Below are 24,290 nucleotides of genomic sequence, written 5' to 3'. Positions count from 1 at the left end.
AATGTGCCCTGCCACACTACAAATATTGTTCAGGAATGGTTTGAGGAACATGACAAAGTGTTCAAGGTGTTGACTTGGCCTCCAAATTCCTCAGATCTCAATCCGATTGAGCATCTATGGGATGTGCTGGACCAACAAGTCCGATCCATGGAGGCCTCACCTCACGACTTACATGACTTAAAGGACCTGCTGCTAATGTCTTGGTGCCAGATACCACAAGATACTTTCAGAGGTCTTGTGGAGTCCATGCCTCAACGGGTCAGAGCTGTTTTGGTGGCACGAGGGGGACCTACATGATATTAGGCAGGTGGTTTTAATGTTGTGGCTGATCAGTGTATGTTAGTCTGGAGTCCTGTGGTGACATGGATACTCTTTTAGATAGGTTTATATTTTCTATTGGTGTTTATGTTTAATAAAAATAGTGAAAGTGATTTTCTGAGCGCTTCAACTGTCAAAAAATAATAAACACACACATGATAAGGCGAATTTGAATAACCCATCTATAATGATTCTAAGGTCATTTTAAGCTATTACTTCACCGATGTGTGTAAATACGGGTCAGGCCTTGCAGACTCGTGGACGTGCGCACAGCAGCACCGCTGCTGAAAAAATCCTAGGGGAAACACTGAGATAAATAAGCAAGTCTGCACCAGATTAAAAGATGCACATAAAAATGCATGAGTGCCATTTATTAGATCTGTTGCCAAACTTTACAGCAAAATATCTGTTACTCAAATGACTGGGCAAAACCTGAGGCTAGCCATAACTCATCCCAAATAGACAGGGAAAAATGTGCCCGGTGAAAGCTCTATTAATTTTCCCCTTTATTCTATTTCTTTTTTCCACCTTTCATTTCAGATGATATGCTAACCACACTAACCTTCATCTCTGCAGGTTTGTAGTGTCTGCGGTTCTTGTCTTCATTGGCTGTTCTGTAGCCGTCCCGTAAAAACCGCTTGAAGCCGTACTTGCCCTTCAGTTTGCGGACAATCTTGTCCAGAGTTTGGGAATATAGAGCATCATCATCCACGGCGAAAGCTGGGTAGCTGATGCAGGGCAGAAGGGCTGAATCTGTGTTCTACATGATAACACAGTGCTTGTGTTAGAATAAACATTGACTGAGTCACTGTTTCACAATTGAATTTGCCTTCCATCAGGAAATATTGAGGGAACCTAGGGTTAAGTGACCACTCTCTTCCTGAAGATTGGTCTATTTTTCTGCATTAGCCTCTGAAGCTTTAATAACACATTAGTCAGACTCATTAAGAGGCTCTAATACATGAGATACATAAGCCTATGCACTTCAAAACAGAGATTCAAAAAACCTCGCCACTTCACTTAACTTGCAGAGGAAGACCATATCTGCATAATGCATTTTTTTATTTTGACTAATTAAAATAATTTACCTTCTCTTGGGCAGAGATCGCTTTGTTCCCTATTTGAATTACTACAGAGAAGAATGGGGGCTATGTATTGATAATGGACATAGTGAAGGATGGGAGGGACATTCTGTGAGTTGGATATGTTGGAGTGTTATGTAACTTTTAAGCGGTTTTATCATATTTTCCTTGATCTTTTGAAATAAACGAGTTTGATGTACAACGAAAACATAATGTAAGTTTCAGAACTCAGAACTCAAATATATCTTTTGAAACTGAAGGTTGTATTTTATTTGATTTTTTTTAATTAAAAGGTTGGATTAGGCTACACAACTTTTAAAATCTGAACACATTTTCAAAATACAAGGCATCACATTTACTGACTTGAAAGTTACTACAGACAAAACTAAAATCAGTGTTAAAGTCATTTAGTGTAATCCAGCCTTAAGACGCAAAAACAAATTCTGAAATCCTTAGATTTTAGATGTCAGAAACTCTAATACATTATCACCAGGGTTTTCAATTGGGGGGGGGGGGGTCTGTGAATAGATATATGAAACATACAGAACTTGAATAATGTTAAAATATTTGTCATCAATTCCAAATGTGGCATATTAACTTATTAACTGCTAAGAATTATATAAGGTATAATAAGATACTACAAAATATAAGCTAAATATCTTGCTGGGTTGGCTGAGATTTCTAGTGGGGTCACCATGTCGAAAATGTAAAAATGTTGAATAAGAAACTTTGACTAACACTATAAGTGGACCTCAGAGGGAAAATGCTAAAAAATGTATGATATGACCTCTTGAATATGTATCAGCAGTTTTTTGTATATGCACAGTAGGCAACAAAACTCACATGGGAACGAGACTCCCTGGGCAGCAGAGAGCACATAGTCTGCCTGTTTCTGTTATGTGCATCCAGATCTACAAAAATGACTGACCAGGAGCATCCCTGCAGGGCACAGGTAAACAAACATTATAAATCAAACATTAGAATGTCATCTTGCCACCTCTTGATGAGTGGAACTAAACAGTGTCTGCAATAGGTAATTGAGGGTTATAAGCATTTTCACAAAGTCCACTAGATAACATGAAATTAGTTTTAAAAATGTATGTTCATGACAGTTTAGAAATCTCAAAGTCAAAGTCAGTCTTGAACAGGGTGTTCTAACATCAAATCAGTATTCTTTCAAAAACACAAGATGTAATGCAGAATTTACTAAAATTGTCGATTTCGATTCTCATGTGTCTGGTCACAGCAACAGTTTTACATCACTTTCTGAAAAACCATGAATTCCACAAGTCCACCAGCCTCCACATCCCCAGAAAGGATTTACAATCTTTATCAGGGACCCCTGTAAATTTAGCCCTGAAGGCATACTCGGATAAACATTGAATGCCACATATCAAAAAATTTCTTCTTTTGGTCATACACACACATTTACAGAGAAATATCCAGCATGAACTGGATCCAGCCTTTTAATACTTGCGTTGTGTTCTGTAGTGAATATCTCTTTGGTGGTCCGGTTGGAGCAAAAACAAAGCGTATTCTCACTTGAATACCCCAAATGTGAACGGGGGCTGCATGAAGAGTTGCTCTAGTGCACTCTCATGAACGCACACAGGAGAGCAATGGTCTGTGATGATTTTCACTAGGGTTTCCACTCTTTAAGGCACAATTTTCCAGGTCATTTCAAGAACATTTTATGTGCCCAACGGATGTAATATTTTATATTTAAAAATATTTTTTCTCCCCAATTTGGAATGCCCAATTCCCAATGTGCTCTAAGTCCTTGTGGTGGCGTAGTGACTCGCCTCAATCCGGGTGGAGGAAGAATCTCAGTTGCCTCCGCGTCCGAGACCGTCAATCTGCGCATCTTATCACGTGGCTTGTTGAGCACGTTACCACAGAGATGTAGCGCGTGTGGAGGCCCACGCTATTCTCCACGGCATCCATGCACAGCTCACCACGAGAAGGTTAACCCAATGTGACTCTACCCACCCTAGCAACCGGGCCAATTATTTGCTTAGGAAGCCTGACTGGAGTCACTCTGCATACCCTGGATTTGAACTTGCGACTCCAGGCGTGGTAGTCAGCGTCTTTACTTGCTGAGCTACCCAGGCCCCCCCAACAGGTGTAATATTTAAGCAAAAACACACGTGAGTATATTGGATTATTTTTTTCTTAATTCCATATTAGACAGTTTCATTAAATGTTACTATTAAAATGGTGTGTGTTTAATCAATAAATTCATAAAAACTTTAATCAAATGAAAATAGAATTACTTTAACCTAACATAAAATTATTTGTATCAAATGAAGTGCTTTTATACAAAATCCTCAATCCGAAACAACACTGGAGATATATTTGTCAAATGAAATGCTGCACACAACAGAACATCACAGATGTGATATTATTAGTTAACATTACCTTACTACAGTAGTACTATATTTCTTCCACCATTTCTTGCATCCATTTAAAACAAAGCTTTTATTTAGGTGTTTCTGACGTTAGTTTCTCACCCCCAAAAGCTGTGATTTAATTGAATAAATATATAGTCTGTATGTGCTTCAGAGCGCTCTGCTGTCTGTCATCTACTACACACACACACACACCCAAACACAAACACACAAAGAGCGTGGTTGATCATTCAGTGTTTGAGTGTCAGGCTTCACACATTCATTTTGAACCCAAATATGTCAAATTCCATGACATTCCACAATTTACAAATAAATGCAATTTTTATGACTGGATTCCATCACGGAAATCATAGGCCCTACATGTGGTAACCGCAGTATAAGTGGACTCCAATCGTTGAATTATTAAAAATGTATTCACATTCAGAGGTGTAAAGACCACGCACCCAACTCAACCAGTTTGTATATCAGTGGTCCGGCCATCAACATTGTCTAAAGTCAACTCAAATGTTTCTTTAGTCATCACAACAGCAATGTTGAAATGAAAAAATTATATTTAGCAATATATCAACACTTATTTAAACTATTTCCTTGGAACAAAAGCAAAGATTATAGCAGGTGAGCAGAGAATGTGCGTGAAAGGACTTCATTCATGACAGGCAACCATTTATATTGTTTCACAATGCACAGCCACCGGCAGTGACAAAGCAATAACAACTTTTTATAATTGACACCTATCCCGGGTCATGATTGTTACCATTGTTTTGTACATGTAACAAAAACCTCGTTAGTGACACGGTCACTAGAGTTTCATTACTCAAATATATTTTCCAGGACAAACAATTATTTTGCATGACATTTAGGTATTTTTATAATTTTCTATGACTTTTTCATGACTGTAAAACTGCATTGCAAAATTCCAGGTTTTCCAGGACGCGTAGGAATATAATTTACATTAGACAAAAAAAAAACAACAACAAAAAAAAAAAAATAGAAATGTCACTGCCTCCTCATTTCAAAAGGCATTATGTTTGGAGGATATTGTTGCTTAAAGGAATATTCCAGTTCAATACAAGTTAAGTTCAATTTAAAGCATTTGTAGCACATTGTTGATTACCATAAAAAATATCTTTGACTCGTCCATCCTTTTCTTAAAAAAATAAAAATAAAAAAATAGTTACAGTGAGGCACTTACAATGGAAGTGAATGTGGTCAATTTATAGAGAGTTAAAAAGAAGAAATGTATTATTTGAGCTGTAAAGTTGTTTAAATCGTAATTTTTGTCATTTTAGTGTTTGTTGACATTACATTGTCATGGCAATGAAGTTGTTAAATTGGCTATAACTTTACACAGTAAAGGTTAGTAAGCGATTTTATCACACTAAAATCATGTTAACACGCATATTGTTTATGTCTTGTGCCTATACATTTGAAATAGTGAGTATTTTTAAGTTTACAGATTGGCACCATTCACGTCCACTGTAACCCAGATTTTTAAATTTTTTAAAGAAAAGGAGGGGTAAGTCAAAATGAATTGTGGTAATCAATATTATGCCACAAATGTTATTGATTGAGCTTAACTTGTATTGAACCTGGAATATTCCTTTAAACTGGCCAAGAACCGTACATCCTTGGGCGGGCAGTAGATTGTGCATCAAAAGTTCAACAAACACATTCTTATACATCTTCAAAAGTTTTGATATCATGAACAGACCACTGTTTCCTTTGGCAAACAAACAGGGGGCCCCAAAAATATACAAAAGCAAACAAGGGTAGTACTGGAACAGATTTTATTTTTCTCGAGCACTGCATCCAACAAAAACTGTGAAAAACAGCTTTGACAAAGAAGCTTCCTGTAAGAGCACAATGCAGCACCTGACACCTCCTAACGAATTTCTAAAGCCCAATTTTCACATGCAGTAGGTGTTAAAAAACAATTGCAATATCTTTGTGCACATATTCCTCTGCAGATTTTTATCTTCCTTTTGTTTTTCTGTTAAGTAACCTCACAAAGTGGCTGCTTCCTAGCCATCAAGGGCTATCCAATCAGAACAAACCATTGCTTCTCTGCATTCCTCTCACACCTCTCCATTTAAACCAAGAGCACTTTTCCTATTTCACTTTTACTACGTGCCCAGACCGATTGAACAACAAGCAGCATTTTGTGGTACATTTAGTTGAGAGAAGCTCACACAGACCTGAAACGATTATATAAGCTTCTGAACCAACAATTTACATGCTGAGAAGGATTACAATGTAAATCACTGTGAAGAAGAGAGTGAGAATGGGAGGCATGTGAGATGATATGTAGATTCCAGCAGAATATGCTATCATCAACTGACTGAGATAAGAGTTGACTTTAGCTAACCTGGGGATACTTGGCACTGAACAATGTAAATCTAAGCATGATCATATATAATTGGCACATATGATTTTTGCACTTTATTTTTAACTTTGAAAACCAAGCTCAACATATGGCATTAAAGATCCGCTTGTTTTGTTCCAGTGCTAATGGTGGGCTGACTGCTCATGTTCCAGAGAAACAGATGAAAGTGCTTCTACGGGCCACGCTGAGAGTTAGTTGAGGAAATGGAGCATGAGAGCCATCATTAATAATATAACTCATGTGATGACACAGCACGCCTTCCATCCAACTGAGAGACACATGGCAATGCCAGCCATTTGAGTCCTCCATTAATTCATAACACTGAATAACTTCCATAAAGTCATTCCATACACCGCACCATGTTTCCTGCTAATGATAGAACAAAGACAGTCACATTAGGGAGACAGAGACAAACTTAGTAAAGGTCAAAACATAACAAAATGTGATGGAGACAGTCTCCAAATAACTACTACACCATATTAATAAATTGTTGTCTTTCAGTGAAACAACTGAGAAACAATCAACATGACCAGTGCATTTAATATTCCAGTTACTGAAAGGCCGTCATCTCTGCATATATTAGGTTGGTGGGGGGTTACTTCTTCCTAAATGGATACGCTTAGAGGATGTTAATACTTTTCTGGTCCAGTACCAAATATAATAGATGTGGCCCACTGCCATCTTGACTTTCCCTCAATAACAAAACAAATTAATCCCACTAATGACTGCTCCAAAAAGAAAAGAGCCCCAAAATCAGATAGAAAGATGAAGTGTCTGCTATCCATCATAGTTCGAAATCTGACAAAATGGATAGCTCAAAAACCATCTAACCCTATAACATTGATCACCCTGTTTTTGTTTCCCCTTATGCAAGGAATTAGACCCTCATGCAAGAGTAGACACATTCTATAAAAACACAATATTTAGTCATTATTATAAAGATAATATCCTGGTCTGATGGAAAGTTCACCCGAAAATGAAAATTCTGACACTTTTGATCCTTTTTGGAGCTTGGCAGCCACAGGTCGCCATCCAATTTTGATGTAGGGAAAAAAGCACTTAGGACATTCTGCAAAATACTGCATAGCCTTTGGTGTTCCACAGTAGACAATCATAACAGGTTACCAACAAAATGAGGGTGAGTAATGCCGTGTTCCAGGTGGAAGGTAAGAAAACCCAAGATTAAATTTTCCACTTCCGACCTCAAATCATTTCAGACAATCATACGTCATGGTTGAATGTAAACAAAATGACGGTGCCATGACTCGTTTTCTTATGCCAATTATGGTACAAACATAAAAACCATAAACACAAAATGCTTGCATTTGCACTAAAAATAGCAGATGAAAAGCGAAAAATATGTAAACATATCAACACTGTTAAACTTAAGGACACTCAGAAATATGTTATCCACTGCCATCTTAGAAATTATGCTTCTCATTGAAGATCTACCCTAACTATGCAAGCCGGATGTCTGACTTCGAGCACTATTCCACTGGTTATTTTCTAGTATGGGGTGGGAGAATTCTGAGTTGTCTGGAACACACCAAGAATGATGAAAAGAATTTTCATTTTTGTGTGCAATCCCTTTAAGCAGCCTAACCATCTCAGTAAAGAAAAAAAAATTAGCAGTACCTGATTTCCAAATAAGTTGAATCCATTGATGGCTTCCAGGGCTGCTTTGGCAAGACCCACAGAGCTACAAAAGAACAGATCAAATGCACATTTTGAGCAGAACTCCTTTTTAAGATACATGAATATTGCACTTGCTATTTGAAAATCTTTAGGGAACATCGTACAGAATTCTGTTCCAAGTGCCAATACCCAAAGCTGTTTTCATCCATGAAAGACTCCTTTGAGGTTAAACAAAGCTAATAATTTCTGTCATTTTTGCTTCTTCAGCCACTCACTCTGGTGAAGTATACGATTAGAGTGCACGATTAGAGCTGTGTGCTGAGCAATAAATAAAATCAATGTGGAAAAATCAATAGTGAAAATGCAGAAAACGAGCAAACTGAAAGGCAATTGGATAATTTTAAATTGAAAAGAACATGGTAGAATCCAGCTCTGCTCTGTGCATACCTTGCCAACCAAACCATCAGCTATGATCACAATTAGGTTTTTGAGGCATATCGATTTTCTGCCTGGGCAGAAAGCAAACCTGCTCAGCCCTAGACATTAGTAAAAGTTGACAATGATGCTGACAGGGTTATGTTGCTTTTACATTCGAGCTGGTAAAGGTAAAATGACAAAACCAGACAATGGATAAAGAAAATTAGGGGAAAACATCTGCTGTATTATGTTAAAATAACAGAGTCTTGATTTGTAAAGGTTTGTGCTTTGTGACTTGGGGGAACACCAACCAGTAAAGACATCACAGCGCAGTCAGTCAATGACTTGGTAAACAGCATTTTTATGTGAAGGTACCTTTTAAGGAAACTAGTTTTAAACAGGATTTCAAGGCAATATAATGTCACTTTAAATGATTGTAGAACAAATTCAAGTGATATTTAGATATAATCAAGCAAATATTTAATGATATTTATAAGGAAATTAGTTCAGTTCTAAAACTTAGTGAGCTGCCTCGCTTTCTCCTGTCTATATAGTTAGCTGTCTTGGCAGCATCCTAACTGAAGCAGAGCATCATAAGAGACCGATTTGGAACACTCTTCATAGGTAGCAACTCTGCGCAATTCAAATAGCGTTCCTGACACACAGCGCACGAGAGATCATTTAAAAATAAATAATGTATTGCTATTTTTCAGTATTGAATGGATTCTAAGTATTTTTATTATAAACAATTATATTGCTTCGTCCGTCATCTTGGATTTATTTTTCGCCGAGCTTATCACTTTCCTCTGGGATCGCCTACAGAGGAAAGGATACATACAATGATACCTTAGAATTTGGCTAAAATTAGATATCTTAAAAGGCAACATAATTAAGATACCTAATATCTGGAACAGCCTTCGCATTGGGAGCGCACCTATTATGTCTTAAAGTACTGCCTCCAGAGGCAGCTCACTAGGTTTTGGAACAGACCCATTGAGCCATACATTCAAAAACAAAATGCGCATTTGGACATTTATTGACTTCTGTAAATAATTCCTTCAGATGCCATTTGTTTTTTTCAGCTGCCCTTCTAAGGAAACATCCTAACTACAGGTATTATGGAACCTCAAACACACTACATAGTCAGCAACTCTGTGATCCACACAAACAGTGCTCTGCACACGAGATTGATTTCTCACAATTGATTTCAATGATGTTTAGCATGTTGCTAAGCTAATGAAGCGAATTTATTTTTTCATCTAGCACATCTTAATGCATTGTGAGATTGCTTTCTGATTTTTTGGTAGACATATGTGATGTTAAATTGTCCAAAATAATATACTCTAGGAACATAATTGAACTACCTTTTGGAACAGCTTTCACATCTGTCAGCTCACTAGGTTTTGGAACAGAGTAAACGGCATTTATTACACTTCCAATTATACTAATTAACATTTCTGAGAATTTCAAAAGACAGTTTTTTTTTTAAAAGACAGACTACTTAGGTCATGAATTATGAACAAGCCTCTGGAGCTCTGTGACTTTCCTCAAAATCTGGCACAATGTCAATATGATCTAAAAGTGATGGCTCTCAAAACAGTAAAATGACTTTCATTTTCTTTGTGCTGAACCAGAGTACAAAGATTTAAAACTCATGCAACATTTATCCCACATTTTATGGGATACACAGGGCAATGATTTCCTATTTATTTTATTTTTTTATTTTTTTACACAAAATAATCATGTTAGAAGAACTGAGGCATTAATCATTTATAGCAAACACATTTGCAAGTAATTTGCTTAAACTTGCAAAATATTTTTGATTATATTTATATTTACAAGCTATGCATGTGCTATGAAATTATAGTGGAGAACTGTATAAATAATGCTCAGAAAAATCAGTAGCATCAGTAATAAATTAATGTGCAATGCACTCACCATTGCTATGTCAGGCTGTACAAATGCAATTCAATCCTGAGACAGTTTTAGTAACAGACTACAGGGTTATTTTTTATGTTCTTAGCAAGTAAAAATTTGCTTCTTGGGTAATTTTCAGTTGTAGGGACACAATTTTATTCACAATAAATCTAATCATATATAATTTGAAAGGAATAGTTCACCCAAAAATGAAAATTTTCATTTACTCACCCTCATGACATCCCAGATGTGTATGACTTACTTTCTTCTGCTGAACACAAATGAAGATTTATAGAGGAATATCTCAGCTCTGTAGGTCCATATAATGCAAGTGAATGGTGACCAAAATTTTGAAGTTCAAAAAAGCACATAAAGGCAGCATAAAAGTAATCCATAAGACTCCACTGATTAAATCCATGTCTTCTGAAGCTATCTAATCAGTTTTGGGTAAAAACAGACCAAAATGTAACTCCTATTTCATTGTACATCTAGTCATTGCAGTCTCTAGGCGCGGTCATAATTTCAAGCTCAATTACATCTCCCAGTGCTGGACGCATGCACAGAACGCTTGTTGGCGCTAGAAAGTGTAATCAAGCTTAAACTCATGATTGCCAAGGAGACTGCTGATGTCAAAATTTATAGTGAAAAACTAGTAATAGTTTGGTCTGTTATCACCCAAAACCAATTGTGTTCTGCAGAAGAAAAATCATATACATCTTGGATGGCATGAGGGTGAGTAAATGATGAGAGGATTTTCATTTTTGGGTGAACTATCCCTTTAACAGTTTTCTCTCATTAAAAATTGTTTGTGTTTTTTTCTGGTCTGATTTGGTTACAATAAACAAAACTATCTGTGATGTGATCCATGATTGCAAAAATATCCTGTCTGCATAAATGTAGCAGCTTCCTCTAGGCCAGTGGATATGTGACTCCACTTATTTTGTCAAAACTGGGCATATAAAGACGGAAACCTAGCACTCTTTTGCCATAACTGTTAATATTAAAATGTATTTTAAACTACTGCTCTATTTTACTGATATTTTTATGCATTTAAAAATTGTCCCTAGGGGCATTAAAAGATATATCTTCCATATCAACTTGTTTGTCTTGCTTGTGTGTTTACATATAGTTATGTTTCATAATCTGAGGATGTGTTTTGTATTAACTAGCACTAGAATGTACACAAACATGATTTTTTTCATTTACAATTATACAGTTACAATTATACACCATAGGTGTTATGAATGTAACACTGGCCTTTGTGTACTTGGTACAAGTTTAATTGTATCTGACTTGTCGAAGTGTAGGGCTTCACATTTTCTGAATAAATTAGCAAAAACAATGCTTTACAATTACTACTTGACAAGTTGATTCACAAATTGTATTGTTATAAAGGTTTCAAGATTTTGGATTTATCTGTTTAAAATATTAAACATTATTTTTGTGCAGTTAAAGCAAAATGCAGAAGTCAACACTCTAATTGGCTCTCAGTAGGGATGCTGTGCTTGGCAAAGATAAGGAACCGGCGATGGAGAGAATCATTACTGAACTTGGTTGTGAAAGAAAGGCAAAGTGAGAGTTGAAGTCGCTGCCTATTGACTTGCTCTTCTAAAAAGGATATTGTCTGTGCAAAACCACAATCCATACTGTCTGCAGAGCACTAAGAATAACTTCTGCAATGCGCAGATAGGAGCTTCAATATGTGAGTCCTCTCTGTTAGTTTATTCACACATGGGCTCACCCAGCAGAGGTGAAATTAAATGCCACCTTTAACGGAGGGCCATCAGGGACAGAAACATTTTGAAAGTCACATCTTTCCAGGTGTTGGGTTTCATTAAGTATATATGAGAGCACTAGTAAACAAAGGTTTGTGACAATGAATTCCAAACTGAGCAACAGGAGTGCTGACTTACCTCCTAGCAAATAAATATAGGTGTCTTAAGAACTAATAAAATGGAAATAATGCAGCTGAATTCAGAATACACAATTTATTCCCACTACAGAGTATGCAAAAAGAAGTTCTTTGTTCTTCATCTGATTCAGTTATAAAAGTATCCTAATCCACCTAGTTTATCTCAATTTAATCTGCTATTATCTTGTAGTAGCTCCATTTAATGAAAGTTATAGAACAGGTAATGAAACTCACCTGGAGTGCAGCTCTGTGCTTCCATTGTTATATTTGCTTCCCCGTTCCCACATGCCAAAGTCTGGCACACGATATGCCCTCTCCACACAGAACACCATGTTCTGGATGAATGATACCTACAAATACAAACATGCCAAAGACTGTCATGCATCACATTTTCCACCAAGATCCCCATCTCTTCTGCTTGCCATGCAGACTTCAGTGCATCTTAACAAATGCAGGTTTGCTTTGAGAAGTAGGCTTGCTCTGAAAGTTTAACTAGGCCAACATGGGTGTTTTACATACAGTTTTTTTTATTTGTCAATACATTAGCATTCCTTGGTGTTACCCATCTAATTTTCAGATTTGTTTGCCACAGAATAATTTAATTTGAATAATGATCTACCATATATGGCAACAAAAGCAATCCATCACTTCCATGGGTGGTATCGGTAATGTCATAAGCCCCTTGCAACTTTGGGAAAATCTCCCCATCCCTATTGTGAAATGAGGCCATAGGAAAAACAAGATGAGAGAAAGAATGATGACTTTATGGTACATAAATGAGGAAATGTTCAAACACCCGGGGAGTCCAGACTGACTGCGCTTTTAATTTAACATGACGAGACATGAGGGCACCTAAAGCATGTTAAAATGGGGCACTGAGGAAGGTAGGGAAAAGACAAAATGCAGAGGGGAAGAGGAGGAGAGAGGGATGGCTGAGAGCTTTTATTTTGGGCCTGGACTAAAATGATTAATGTGACGAGCTTTATGGTATCTTAATGAATACCACTGGCCCGGGGTGGCACTATTTTCTCTTCTCTTCCTTTTCTCAGCTTCAGCGAGTTAGAGCAGAGCAAGAGAATAACTATTGTTTTCTGCTGATGAGGATTGAACGGTCACAGTCATTTGTGTTTGCTGGATATGGCGTTTTAGTTAATAATTTGGACTGTATGTCATTGACAAAGTCTTCCTAATTATAGATTTAAACAATTACATTTCTTAATGGGCAAATGACTCTAAAGCCAAAATTCACTCCTGAGATTTGAATGAGCCTTGTAATGCGCAGGACATACAAAAAAACAACTCCTAAATGGCACTTTAATTGTTAGTTGCTCGTTTTAGTTATTCACATCAAATGACTGTAAATTTTGTCAAATATTTGAACCTTTCTATGGAATGGAGGGAAGACAAGTACATATACTCCTTCCATTTGCACAAACATAACCATTTTGGAAACACTTTACAATAAGTTTCCATTTGTTAACATCGGTTAATGCATTCGTTTTCATGAACCAAGAATGAATGAAATATTTTTTACAGCATTTATTACAAAAAAATAAATAAAAAAATAAATAAATAAAAAATACCACACTTCCGTTTTTAATTAAATATAAAATAAAACAGCTTTAATAACAATTGCATTTATACACTGCCTGGCCAAAAGAAAAGTAGCATACTCTAATATTTCGTTGGAATGCCTTTAGCTTTGATTACGGCACACATTTGTCGTGGCAGTATTTCGACAACCTTATGCAACGTCACAGCATATATTTCCATCCAGAATTGCATTCATTTTTGGCCGAGATCTTGTATTGATGACGGGAGAGTCGAACCACTCCGTAAAGTCTTCTCCAGCACATCCCAAAGACTTTCAATGGATTAAAGGTCAGGACTCTGTGGTGGCCAATTCATGTGTGAAAATGATTCCACATGCTCCTTGAACCACTCTTTCACAATCTGAGCCTGATGAATCTTGGCATCGTCATCCTGGAATATGCCCATGCCGTCAGGGAAGAAAAAATCCACTGATGGGATAACCTGGTCATTCAGTACATTCAGGTAGTCAGCTGACTTCATTTTATTGCCGCATTACGTTGCTGAGCCTAGACCTGACCAATTGAAGCAACCCCAGATCATAACACTGCCTCCAGAGACTTGTACAGTGGGCACTATGCATGACGGTTGCATCGCTTCATGCGCTTCCCTTCTTACCCTGACACGCCCATCCCTTTGGAATAGGGTAAATTTGGACTCATCAGACCACATTACCTTTTTCCATTGCTCCACAGTCCAATCTTTATGCTCCCTAGCAAATTGAAGTTGTTTTTCCGATTAACCTCACTAACAAGTGGCTTTCTTGTGGCCACACAGCTGTTTAATCCCAATCCTCCAAATTCTCGTTGCATTGTGGGTGTGGAAATGCTCTTACTTTCACTATTATACATAGCCATGAGTTCTACTGTACATTTTTTACAATGTGACTTCACCAAGCGTTTTAGTGATCTCTGATCATGATCATTCAAGATTTTTTTCCAACCACATTTCTTCCGCAAAGCTGACAGTTCACCACTATCCTTCCAGGTTTTAATAATGCGTTGGACAATTTGAAACCCAATTTCAATGATTTCAGCAATCTCCTTAGTTGTTTTCTTTGCTTGATGCAGGCCAATAATTTGCTCCTTTTGAAACACAGTAACACCTTTTCCAAGTCCACGGGATACGTCTTCTGACATGGTTGTTTAAGAAATGGGAATGGCAATAATGATCCAATCATAGGCTCTTAAGTTTCTGCTTATTTAAATCCAAATGGCAACATTTTTATTTGGCCAGGCAGTATATGTATGACCTCCTAATGTGGACAGACAACATTTTCTGAAAGTTAAGCACCTTAACTTAACAAAAATAACAGAAATTTTACTGTTTTAAGAGTTCAAAGCTTATTTTGCACCCTACACATTATCCACAGTGGCTTACAGTACATTTTGACTACAAGGACAACCCCTCTGGAGCAAACTGGGGTTAAGTGTCTTTGCTCAAGGGCACAATGGTGTTAGCTCATGAATCTCCCCCTCTGGGCAATAAACCTACAACTTTACCTTATAATTTTTAACTACTAAGCCACACCACACAAGAGAACCAGGGCACTCTGATGAGGCAAAGCTTACATTATATACAAAGAAAAAAGTATACTGCCAGTGATGGAAGGAATAACATTAAACTGGCAATTTCTCCGCTATTTGTCCTGCTGTTCATTAATAAATGGATGTAATGGCCTGATGATTTCATGACTGTGCTTTTTAATTGCATTACACAGCCGAGTAGGCACTGTTTAGACACGTCAATTAGGCCTCTTTTGCAAATAGCAAAACATAAAAAGCCTCTAAAAAGCTACTATGACAATTTATTAAGCTTTGGGTAGGAGGCTCCGCTAGTAAGGTGATATTGCCTATCATGCAAACAAAGTACTTGTAAACTGTAATTGACTAGAAACACAACATTTAAGAGGAAGAGTATATTTTTTAGATAATCCATGGCTGAATAAATATAAATAAAGATGCAGTTATTTAACAGACAGTAATTTTACAGCAGAGTGTAGAGCCCAAAGAGGCAGTAAGGAAAAGAGAAATTAAAGGAATAGTTCACCCAAAAATTCTCTCATCATTTACTCACCCTCATGCCATCCCAGATGTGTAGGAATTTCTTTCTTCTGCAGAACACAAACGAAGATTTTTAGAAGAATATCTCAGCTCTATAGGAAGTGAATGGTGACCAAAATTAAAAATCTCAAAAAAGCACATAACAAGTAATCTATAAGACTCCAGTGGTTATATCCTGAAGCGTTCCAAACGATTTTGGGTGAGAACAGGCCAAAATATAACTCATTTTTCACGGTGCATCTTGCCATTGCAGTACCTAGGCACAATCATGATTTCAAGCTCGATTACACTTCCTAGTATTTGACACATGGACTGTGTCTCATTTGGAAGGATGTGTCCTTCAGAGGTCGCATTTGTCGGCCGCATACGTCATCGAGGCTGTCTCATTTCAGAAAAGCGAGTAGGACACTTCGAATGCAGCCCTCTAATGTGACCTTCTTTCACGGGAATTGGGAGGATGCTTGAGGTATATCCTTCGTGGGAACTCACAACCCACAATTCTTTGCTTCAATGGAAATGTCTAAAAAAAGACGCCAATTTCCCCGTAAATATGATGTTCAAACGCAAGTAATGCTAATTACCAAGATGAAGTACCTCAGTAGATGGGTGCAGAGTATATAATATGTATAATTATATTAATATATAATTAAAATAAAATATTAGACTAAAAGTACACCTGTAAAATCTATTTTCTTTTCTCTTTACATCATTATAACTCTCCTAAAATGTACCTCATACATTCCCTTCTAAAGAGACTTTGTTCCCTTCTCACTCAAAGCGCTCACGCTTGTTAAAGAGTGGCGTGCTGTCATAGCAACCATGTTGCGTTCCGTTTGCGTTTGTCCTATGAAGGCCGTCTCGTTTAAACGAGGCTTGTTTAAAGGAGGACGCCTGGTATGCTGAAGCCTTCAAAGGACCCATCCTACCTAGCACGCAGCCTTACAAACGAGACACAGCCATGGGCAGTGCACTAGATGGCACTAGGAAGTGTAATCGAACTTGAAATCATGATTGCCAAGCAGACTGCAGATGTCAAGGTTTATAGTAAAAATTTAGCTACGTTTTGGTCTGTTTTCACCCGAAACCGATTGAATTGCTTTAGAACATGGATTAAACCACTGTAGAGGTATGGATTACTTTTATGCTGCCTTATATGCTTTTATGGACCCCATTCACTTACATTGTATGGACCTACAGAGCTGAGATATTATTCTAAAGATCTTAGTTTGTGTTCTGCAATAGAAATCAAGTCATACACATCTGGGATGGCATGAGGGTGAGTAAATGATGAGAGAATTTTCATGTTTGGGTGAACTATTCCCATTAAGCAACAATTACAGCAACTGTTAACACATTTCAGCCTCTTCTCTTTTGAAATCTATTTCTTGTTTAAATCTATTCTCTGGGAGGGTTCAGCTTGACCACTGTCAGGGGTAAGGGTGGACAGGGTTTAAGGAGGCCTTTTTATAGAAAGCTTCAAATTTCCCAAACACAGTGCATGAGCAGTTGCATAAGCGATCTCTCAGCTCCTTCGTAAAATGCAGGAATTGGCATTTACACTCTTTACCCTAAACCATTTGAACTCAGCTTAACTTTATTTCTGTAGTAATGTTCCTAACAACTTAATGGCTCAATGTAGTCATAACCAGAATGCCCTAAGAGCAAGCCCCGGGCAGAAAGAGAGACGATCCAGTGTGTAGGGATTAAATGATAAACAAAAAGCAAAGATTTTGGGTGAAAGACATTTTACTGTCTTATCTGTTGTAACCATTATGGCTGGGTGAAAAGATATCCAATTCTTTCCTTCTCATCGACTTACTTTTACAAAAAAGTACTGTGGCCGTATCATGGTATAGTGATGTATCAGATGGAAATACCATAGTACTTCAATATACCATTCACACTGAATGATTAACAGACATTTATCTGCCATGGTATTTACATGGTACATAGTCCAAAAAGAAGAAACATGGTATTACCATGGTACCATGTCCAGATACCATGGTATTTTGGTTCCATTATTTAAGTGTAGTTAATATAGCCCAGCCATACCTCATCTGTATTGTAGATGATTTGGAGGCCAGAACAAATCATTTCAACCAGGTACAGCAGGAACAGAGACAAGGCATCAATCTGTTTGAAAAGAGAGGAAAGAAACATTATAGAATGGTTATGTTATAGATCTTTTACAATAAGCTACTTTACATTTACATCTCATACGAATATACAGCGTGGGTAAGGGTGAGAAAACTAAATGGGAAAACTGAGGCTGTTTCTCAATGCTAAGAACGCAAAGAACGGACGTGAAGCATAAGGATATGCCTAGCTATCTTGAAAGAATCAACTCTTTCAAGGAGAGGAGGACATACAGTAGAATGCATCAATGCGAATTGAGATGTGCTGCGATAAATAGCTTCAATAACCTCACTTCTATTTTCTTTTCTTCTTTTTTTGGTTGATACCATCAAACAAGTCCACAAGAACAGAAGAGAGCATAAGAATGCGCAAGAACACACATTGAAAAACTGTAATTTTCACTGTAGTTTTCATTACTTTTTTTCAAACAACTGAATTAAGCTGTCTTACTCCAAGAGACTGAATTGGGTTTGTGGGCCAATGACCAGTGGTGAAGTGAGTAGATATTAATGCTGCACAAATACAATAAACAAACTGCCATAGACACAGACAGTGATGAGATAATCCATAAGATATAATAAAATATTGAGTACCTGCAAGAACAGGACAGAAGAGCTCATTCCAAAACATCCAATACAGCTAGAAAGAACACAGATAACTAACGTCTCACATATCTAAAGACTTTTTGATATAATTATTTACAGATTGGGATCTGCAGAAAAGGGTAGGGTTTAAGGAATGTTTAACCCAAAAATTTAAATACTGTCATATTTCACTCTCTCTCATGTTGTTACAAACAATATGAGCATTTTCTTTCTTCAGTGGAACACAAAAGGTGATGTTAGGCAGAATGTAATGCTGCCTTCACGTGCTATCGGAATTATCGTAAATATGAGATTCCCACTCGGAAGTTGCACATGAATGTCGTAATTACAACTGGGAAACTTTGAGATAACTTTGATACCTGAGTTTCTGAGATGGAGGAGTCCTAAACTTTCAACATAGCGGAGGAGAGTACAGTTTCTGTAGTGAATGACAGGTTTTGTTCATTTTTCTAAATACAGCTAATTGTTAGCGCTTGTCGTTTTGGTCAAATTCATTTATGTATATCAGCAACCATTCTTTGCATGTTGTACATGTTTATACTGTGAAAATAGCTTGTATTTGACCAGAATTCCATTATCGTCAGCAAGCTAACCGAGTGATATGTTTTATGGTGTCAAAATAAAAGTTCCTCAAGAAATATGAATGAATGAACATGGTGTCATCCATGTTTCCTGGTCTTTCCGACAACAAAGCACGTGAACACGACATACTCGTAATTACCAATTCAGAAGTGGGAAGAAGGATAATTCCGATAAAACATGAAGGCATTACTAGCCTCAATCACCATTATGGTTGGGAATCAAAAGGAATTGAATGATTCTGGTTCAAAATCTGATTCCTCTGAACAATTATGGTTCCTTAAAGGTGCACACTGTAATTTTTTGAAGTATGTCAAAGTGGCTCAAATTGGCTTACACTGACACCCAGTGGTCTGGATGAAGCATCATTCAAACACAGTAGTTTTGTTACCAATGCCATTGTAGAAATTCACTATACACAGTAAAATAGGATTCATTTAATCCATGCGTGAAAAGGTCCAATAACAGGGAAATTACTGAGATTAAGCGAGTAGTATTTAGCTGTCCCCATAAGGCACCTGCCCATGTAGAGTAAAAGATCTTTTATAAGCTTACTGATATGACTGAACGTTTCATGTCGTATGAGTGGTCATGAGTGTCAAAATTACTATTAATTTCTTTAGAAGTTAAACTTTTTAAATAACAAAAAAATTAAAATAAATACTCAGTGAAACTTTAACAGTTCCAGTAACAATTATTTTAGTACTTTATTTTTTTATTAAGCCAACAAAAAATGTGATATTTCATTCATGCATTTATTCTTTTATAAAATTCCACTTATCACAACAAAACTTGTGTATATTTAACTAAATACTGTCATATAAACAAGCAGTGATTAACACAGGTCTAAAGTACAACATGACGTAACAGTAACAGTAGAGGTGGGCAATATGACCAAAATCTTATACCACGCTATGAGTAATTTGATATCACGATAACAATATATATCACGATATAGTAATTTGTTTTGGAAAAATCAAAACATTGCATATTACATTGCACTGCCTATTTTTGGATAATTCAGTCAGTTAATTAAATACTTCCAAATACGTCCTGTTATATAATGTTCTCTTTAAAAAAAAATATACATGTTCTAAAAATAAACAAAAAATAAACAAAAACAATAAAAAATGTTAATCATTCATATCATAATGCTAAATTTCAAATTTTTCCACATTTCGGTCTGATATGTTGTTGACCAATATTATTATTATTATAAACTTTCCTCAAGAAACCCAAAATCTTCCCAAAGCAATGCAACAAAGAAAATAATGCATAAGTATAAAACTAATCCAAAGAAAATAAGCCCTTCTTGCAGAAAATATCTAAAATTACGTAACACTTCTTGCAGAAAAATAAATAAATAACAACGAAAAAGACTAAACAATATGATTTTCCGAATTAACAAATTTTATTTTGCATGCTTTACTTGAGGAGGTAAAACAAATTGCTTGTATTAAGAGGTATCGTGCGACACAGTTTGCAGATAAAATCCTGCTTTGTGTTGGCTTTTGTGAACCTACAACACAGATGTTGCACCTGTCTTAATAACAAGCTCCTCTTCATTTTCTTGACTTGTTTGGGAGTTGCCCCTTTCTGTGGAGATGTTTATCATGGTTTTTCCTGGGTCAACAATGATACAGTAGCACCAGTGAACCCACTCTGCGCTTTCATGTAAATAGCAGGAAGCCTGCTGGACTCGCAAGCACTTTCATGCTCCAGAGATAGCAGGCATGACACACACATGAAACACATGCATGTGTCAGGTGAGATTAATTTCACTGAATTTGCTTGGGCGGCCGCCAAAAAAATTTGAATGCCATGAAAACCTTGTCCATGTTTCTTACGTTTTCTCAGTCTTACGTAAAGCCCAACCCACTGATTGATAAGCCCACGCTGCGCACATGGATACTTACTTATCATGATATACATGATATTGTCATGGTCCCGGTGAGTTCGTTGAGTGATTTCTGTTTGTTTTGTTATTTCTCTCCCTCGTGTCTCAGGCGCTGCCAGCATGCATGATCAGTGGTTTTCATGGGAACGCTGATCATGCCACTAATTAGTGTGCTAGCATCACCTGTTTCTCCAATAATTCACTTCCTACTTAACCCCTTCGTTGTGTCAGTATCTTTGCTATGTTGTTGTTTGGTATTGAAGTAACTTACCTCACTCTCTCTGCCTAGTTGGTCCTGTCTTGTGTATCTGTTTTGGTTGCCCGTCTCTGCCCGCGTGTCGGGAGTGTGGTTACCTTCCAGTTTGCTGTGCGCTCGTTCTCTGTTCATGGATCTGCTCCTGACTACCACGACGCATACACTCACCTACAAACACACTCTTCAATGGAGGATTCCTCACGGATCTGCTCCTGACTACCATGATGCATACACTCACCAACAAACACACTCTTCAACGGAGGATTCCTCATGGATCTGCTCCTGACTACCACGACACATACACTCGCCTACAAACACACTCTTCAACAGAGGATTCCTCATGAATCTGCTCCTGACTACCATGACGCATACACTCGCCTAAAACACACTCTTCAACAGAGGATTCCTCATGGATCTGCTCCTGACTACCATGACGCATATACTCACCAACAAACACACTCTTCAACAGAGGATTCCTCACGAATCTGCTCCTGACTACCATGACGCATACACTCGCCTAAAACACACTCTTCAACAGAGGATTCCTCATGGATCTGCTCCTGACTACCATGACGCATATACTCACCAACAAACACACTCTTCAACAGAGGATTCCTCACGAATCTGCTCCTGACTACCATGACGCATACACTCGCCTAAAACACACTCTTCAACAGAGGATTCCTCATGGATCTGCTCCTGACTACCATGACGCATATACTCACCAACAAACACACTCTTCAACAGAGGATTCCTCACGAATCTGCTCCTGACTACCATGACGCATACACTCGCCTAAAACACACTCTTCAACAGAGGATTCCTCATGGATCTGCTCCTGACTACCACGACACATACACTCGCCTACAAACACACTCTTCAACGGAGGATTCCTCATGGATCTGCTCCTGACTACCATGACGCATACACTCGCCTAAAACACACTCTTCAACAGAGGATTCCTCACGAATCTGCTCCTGACTACCATGACGCATACACTCGCCTAAAACACACTCTTCAACAGAGGATTCCTCATGGATCTGCTCCTGACTACCACGACACATACACTCGCCTACAAACACACTCTTCAACGGAGGATTCCTCACGGATCTGCTCCTGACTACCATGACGCATACACTCGCCTAAAACACACTCTTCAACAAAGGATTCCTCATGGATCTGCTCCTGACTACCACGACACATACACTCGCCTACAAACACACTCTTCAACGGAGGATTCCTCATGGATCTGCTCACTGCGCAGCCATGGCGCACACACATCGACGAACACCTATCACCTTCTTACTGCAGCCGGTGCAGGGTTCCCCACACTTCGCCAGCCCAGTTGAAGTCATAATTTATTGTAAATAAATTATTTGAACTGTTCCTCTGCTCTTGGGTCTCTCTTGGGTCTTTTTGTCTCTGACAGATATAGCAAAATCTCTATCGATCGGCACTTTATATAGTCTCCAAGATATATATTGTCATATCGCCCAACCCTAAGTAACAGTTACAGAGACAGTCGTTTTGTAGTCTAATGATGTACTTCAGGCTTGTGAGACTTCAAATTCAGTTTTATTAATTTAACTTTTTTTAAATCACAATTCAATTTAATGGAATTTTGTTATGAAATTGAACAACTTAAATCTTAAAAATAGGACAAAATATTTTTTTAGTGTATAAACGCGCTATCATTGCACTGTCTCTCACTGTTTTTTATCATCTCATCGTCTAAAATGCCGTGTTAAGTTAAAATAACTTCTAAAAACGCATCTTGAGACACCTGCTTTCTGCACTTAAACTAGCTTTTTTAACACAATAAAGTATTTTGTCAGAACGGCCCATTACTTGGAAAAAATAAAGTTGACCGGGAGTAAAAGGTGCATGTATTTAATTTTTTTAAAACAAGAAAATATTGGACAGTTTATATGAATATAGTGTTTGAATATGTAATGGAAAGCATCACTGTTAGTACCTGTAGATGGCTATACTCTTTATAGGCGTAAACCTCATCTCCAGTGTGTACATTAAATATTGAGTGCAGACACGTGGATGGGTTTGGGTCCTGCTTAAACTTCTCCACCTGTGAAAATATGAGAGGAAGAGAGAGAAAGACAGAGTGGGAAAAAAGTCTGTGAAAAATGGATCTTTCCCTCCATATCACCAAGATATCTGAGGTTCGTTATTCATCAAATGTTACTAAAGTAAGTTAAGCAGGAAAAAAGGAGCACATTGATATTCCTGGAAGTCATGCCACATTGTGCCCCTGAACTTTCTGTTAACTCATTTTAAACATATATATGCTTTGATATTGCATTACAATAATAAATACACATTAAATTTTAAACTATATTTTAAACCAACAAATTACAATCAAGTAGACATGGGAGTTTGGGAGCAACTTTGAATGCATCTCTCCAAAAAAAGGTGTAGTACTCCTGGATGTCTACTTGCTTTGAAATAGATGCCAGGCTGCAGCAAGAGGACTATTATGCTTATTCAGGATGAGTATCTACATTTATCTCTCAAGAATTAGAGTAGGGCTCTACTGAACACATAATCCACTCTCTGACGTCTTAAGCACTACCGATGAACAGCAAACACATTTTAAAAGAGCCGTAGCACTGGCATGATTTTAGTAAACAAACTTTCGGAGATGCAGTAAGGAGATTTTGGGAATGTGTGCTAGTGAAGTGAGTGTAATGGACTTTTTTATGTAATATGATTTGATCCAGAGGTGTAGAAACAAGCATTAAGGCATATCAAAGATTATATCCCAAAAAGTAGGGGAACTAATGCAGATATTATTTTATAGAAATCACTCCAGTGTGGCCAGTTGATACATTTATTTTCTGGCTTTTGTATTTAGTATAATAGGCAAAATAAAAAGCACATAATAAAAAGCATATGAAACACATGTTGTACTGCATACACTGTAATCAAGCACAGTATATAGTCATTGGATTATTATCAGGTCAGGCAGAAGACACTGTGCAGCTCGTTGCTACATGCACTGAAAGTCTCAGGCAACATTAATTCTACATACTAATACAGTATATACTTATTTCTTAAGGTGGATTAAGCCATTTTAA

The 24,290-nt window shown here is 37.4% G+C and overlaps 1 protein-coding gene across 3 annotated transcripts in view; it reads right to left on the bottom strand.

Annotated features, from left to right (window-relative positions):
- phkb (phosphorylase kinase, beta) overlaps window positions 1-24,290 on the bottom strand; it is a 108,689-nt gene that overhangs the window by 55,935 nt on the left and 28,464 nt on the right. For all 3 annotated transcript variants that reach the window (XM_051716458.1, XM_051716449.1, XM_051716441.1), the window contains 6 exons: window positions 23,174-23,281; window positions 17,778-17,858; window positions 12,307-12,422; window positions 7,827-7,890; window positions 2,244-2,339; window positions 881-1,078 (listed from right to left, as the gene is read on the bottom strand). In XM_051716458.1, the coding sequence (XP_051572418.1) occupies window positions 881-1,078; window positions 2,244-2,339; window positions 7,827-7,890; window positions 12,307-12,422; window positions 17,778-17,858; window positions 23,174-23,281 (663 nt within the window). The remainder of the gene's footprint in view (window positions 1-880; window positions 1,079-2,243; window positions 2,340-7,826; window positions 7,891-12,306; window positions 12,423-17,777; window positions 17,859-23,173; window positions 23,282-24,290) is intronic.

Source organism: Myxocyprinus asiaticus, chromosome 2 (assembly GCF_019703515.2).
Source record: "Myxocyprinus asiaticus isolate MX2 ecotype Aquarium Trade chromosome 2, UBuf_Myxa_2, whole genome shotgun sequence".
NCBI lineage: Eukaryota > Metazoa > Chordata > Actinopteri > Cypriniformes > Catostomidae > Myxocyprinus > Myxocyprinus asiaticus.
The sequence above is the reverse complement of the archived record's forward strand: the minus strand, read 5'-3'. Positions and strand labels throughout refer to the sequence as shown.